This window comes from Colobus angolensis, unplaced genomic scaffold (genome assembly GCF_000951035.1).
Source record: "Colobus angolensis palliatus isolate OR3802 unplaced genomic scaffold, Cang.pa_1.0 Scaffold66, whole genome shotgun sequence".
Lineage (NCBI taxonomy): Eukaryota > Metazoa > Chordata > Mammalia > Primates > Cercopithecidae > Colobus > Colobus angolensis.
Window position 1 is genome coordinate 3,794,784 of NW_012120265.1, and position 2,818 is coordinate 3,797,601.

At 59.2% G+C, this 2,818-nt stretch overlaps 1 protein-coding gene across 1 annotated transcript in view; it reads right to left on the minus strand.

The window, feature by feature from the left end:
* Positions 1-353: 353 nt before the first annotated feature.
* PBX4 (pre-B-cell leukemia homeobox 4) overlaps positions 354-2,818 on the minus strand; it is a 56,104-nt gene continuing 53,639 nt past the window's right edge. Inside the window, exons 7-8 of the mRNA XM_011925881.1 lie at positions 2,320-2,426; positions 354-756 (exon numbers count right to left, since the gene is read on the minus strand). Of these exons, the coding sequence (XP_011781271.1) occupies positions 664-756; positions 2,320-2,426 (200 nt within the window). The 3' untranslated portion in view covers positions 354-663. The remainder of the gene's footprint in view (positions 757-2,319; positions 2,427-2,818) is intronic.

Genomic DNA, 2,818 nt, shown 5'->3' on the forward strand with positions numbered 1-2,818 from the left:
CCAGCATGGGTGACAGAGCAAGAATCTGTCTCAAAAAAAAAAAAAAATTCTGAAAGCAGAATTTTTTTTTGCAGAGACGAGGTCTCACTACATTGCCCAGACTAGTCTCAAACTCCTGTGCTCAAGCATTCCTCCTACCTCGACCTCTCAAAGTGCTGGGATTACAGGCATGAGCCACTGCGCCCACTCAGGACATTTTAAAATCAGAACAGAATGATACGATTCCACAGAAGATAGTGTTGGGAGTTGGTGCCTGAGCAGCGCAGATGAGTGACAGAATCACAGCACACATGACACTGCAGCTGTGACCGGTGTCAACTACCACCCAAAACAAATCTGGTGAACAGACATCAGAATTAAAATAAGTCAACAATTTTAATGGGAAAATCTGTGCCAAGTCCTAGAACAGACAATTCATAGCGTTACCATAAAATTACTATCAAAAAAACAAACTGAGGTGGGAGAATGAGTAGCGTTTCAGGCCATCTCGAGTCCCAGCAGACACATGAGCCAGTGCCATGGGCCCGGCTGAGGAGGAGGGGCTCATGGGCACCACTACCCATCTGGGTTTTCTGAGGTCATTGGCGGCACGTTCAGTAACAACGCAAGGGCTGGCAATACACGGCAGCTCACGCGGTGCTCTTTCCTGCTTATCCCCAAAACTTAATCAGACACACTGGAGTTAATGCTGCCAGGGTCTCCAGCAGGTGACGCAGTTGCAGGTTGGGGGGTGGCCCCCCGCCAGCTACCCTGGGTCTGAAACGACAGAGATCGAGCATCAGAGGGGTGGCCGTGAGACTGGTGACTACCCAGCTCTCGTGCCGCAGGCGGAGCCTCCAGGGGTCCCTGGGAAAGCTTGGAAAAGATCCACAGATGACCTCCAACCCAGTGGAGGAGGGAAGGGATGGAGGGGTCAGCCCTGGGTCACAGCTGGCCTTGCCACCTGATATAGGACATGGATGAGCTTCCCTGGCAGGAAAACTGGCCTCTAGTGGCTTCCCTGGGGCTTGCGCAAAGGACTGACTGGCATCGGGTACAGCAAGGGCTCCTGCCCGGTGAGGGGCAGGGAGACAAGGTCAGGCCTGGAGCCCATGGCGACGCCTGGAGTGTCATGGTGAGACTCGGTGGGAAAAAGGGGCTCTGAAACCTGGCCCAACATTGGTCTGACTGGGCAGCAAGGAGGACAGGAGGCATCCACTTGTCATGAGGGGTGGGGGCTCTGTTTGCAGTGCAGAGATGGCGTCAGGTCCAAGGGTGCTAAGACGTTTGTCCACGGGACCCACCCCCACTATGGGGCACCGTACAGGCTAAGGAAGTGGCTGGGACTGCTCTGCCCGTGAGTGTGGGAGCACCACCCGGGGCACTCTGCACTGGGGTGGACGCACAGCTGCTGGCGTGTAGTCAGGTCCCAGGGGTGCAAAGGGCAAGGTGAGGCCCCTCGCGTGTGTCCCTGGCTGGGGGCTGCATGGTGATGGGGGGCAGCTGCCACCGCAGGGCAGTGTGGGACGTGAGCTTCCCAGGATCAGGCGGGACCCCACAGATGGCACAAGGGGCATCTGTTCTCTGAGCCCCTGGGAGAGAGTGGTGACTTGGGAGGGGCACCCGGCTCTGCGGGGCCCTGGCACACGCTGCACAGCCTTGCGTCTGTGCTGGGCATGTCACACCTGGGCCTCCGCAGTGTCTTCAAGACGGTCCCCACTTGTGGCCTTCCCTGCCGCTGGGGTCAGGCCCCTGTGGCCACCAAGGGGGAGTGGGAGGCCATGGGGCCTGGGTGGGGTGGGTGTGTCAGCTGCCTCAGACCCCTGGCTCCTTTTCTTCACGGTCGCCAAAACGAATCCTCACTGTGGTCAAGCAGGGTGCCCTCAGTTCCCCATCAGAGCAGCAGGAGAGGAGGTGCTGGCACAAGACCTGACTTCCTGGCCAAGCTGCGGCACTGAGGGCACCAGGTCTGAGCCCAAGGGAAGCTGTCACTCCTCTGCTTGCTGCCTGCCCCTCCCTCTTGAGGGAAGGACACCATGTCCTTCCACACTCCTTTAGGAGGCGCCCTTCCCCTCCACAGCCACAGCCCTCATCTTGGGGCTCATTCCCACTGACTGTTCCCAGCGGCTGCAGTGGTGATGGGTGGAGGTGGGGGAGGGCGCAGTCATTACAGAGTGGGGCCCTGCAGAGCTGTGCCCCGGTGGTGGCCACACAGCATGGCCTGTGTGACTGCTGGGACCTTTGGGGGAGCTGCCCCAAGGCTGAGGGCTGACTGACAAGACAGCCTTTCTGAGGACCTGCCACCCACCTGGGCGCTGTGGGATGGTGCCTGAGACTCACCTGGGACTGCAGGCAGCCTCCCCCAGGAGGAGGCTGGAGAGAGGTCAGCGTCCGCACGGTGAGGAAGGCCTCCCCAGCACTGGGCAGCGGGAAGGGTCCAGAGGAGCCTGGAAGAGGTGGGAGCTGGGGTGGGCACAGTCGTGGCACCTCCTCGGGTGGGACCGCAGCCCCTCAGCCGACAGGAAGCCTCGAATGTGGCTCCTGCTCCTCCTCAGCATCTGGCCTCTGCTCCTCAGCTCCCCACCCCAGGGAGGCCAGCGGGGTCCTCCCCACCACACTACTAATGTCCTTTCCTGTCTTGTTTTTTTTTTGAGACAGTCTTGCTCTGTCACCCAGACTGGAGTGCAGTGGCATGATCTCGGCCCACTGCAACCTCTGCCTCCTGGGTTCAAGTGATTCTCCTGCCTCAGCCTCCCGAGTAGTTGGGACTACAGGCGCTCGCCACCATGCCCTGCTAATTTTTTTTTTTTTTTGAGACGGAGTCTTGCTCTGTCACCCA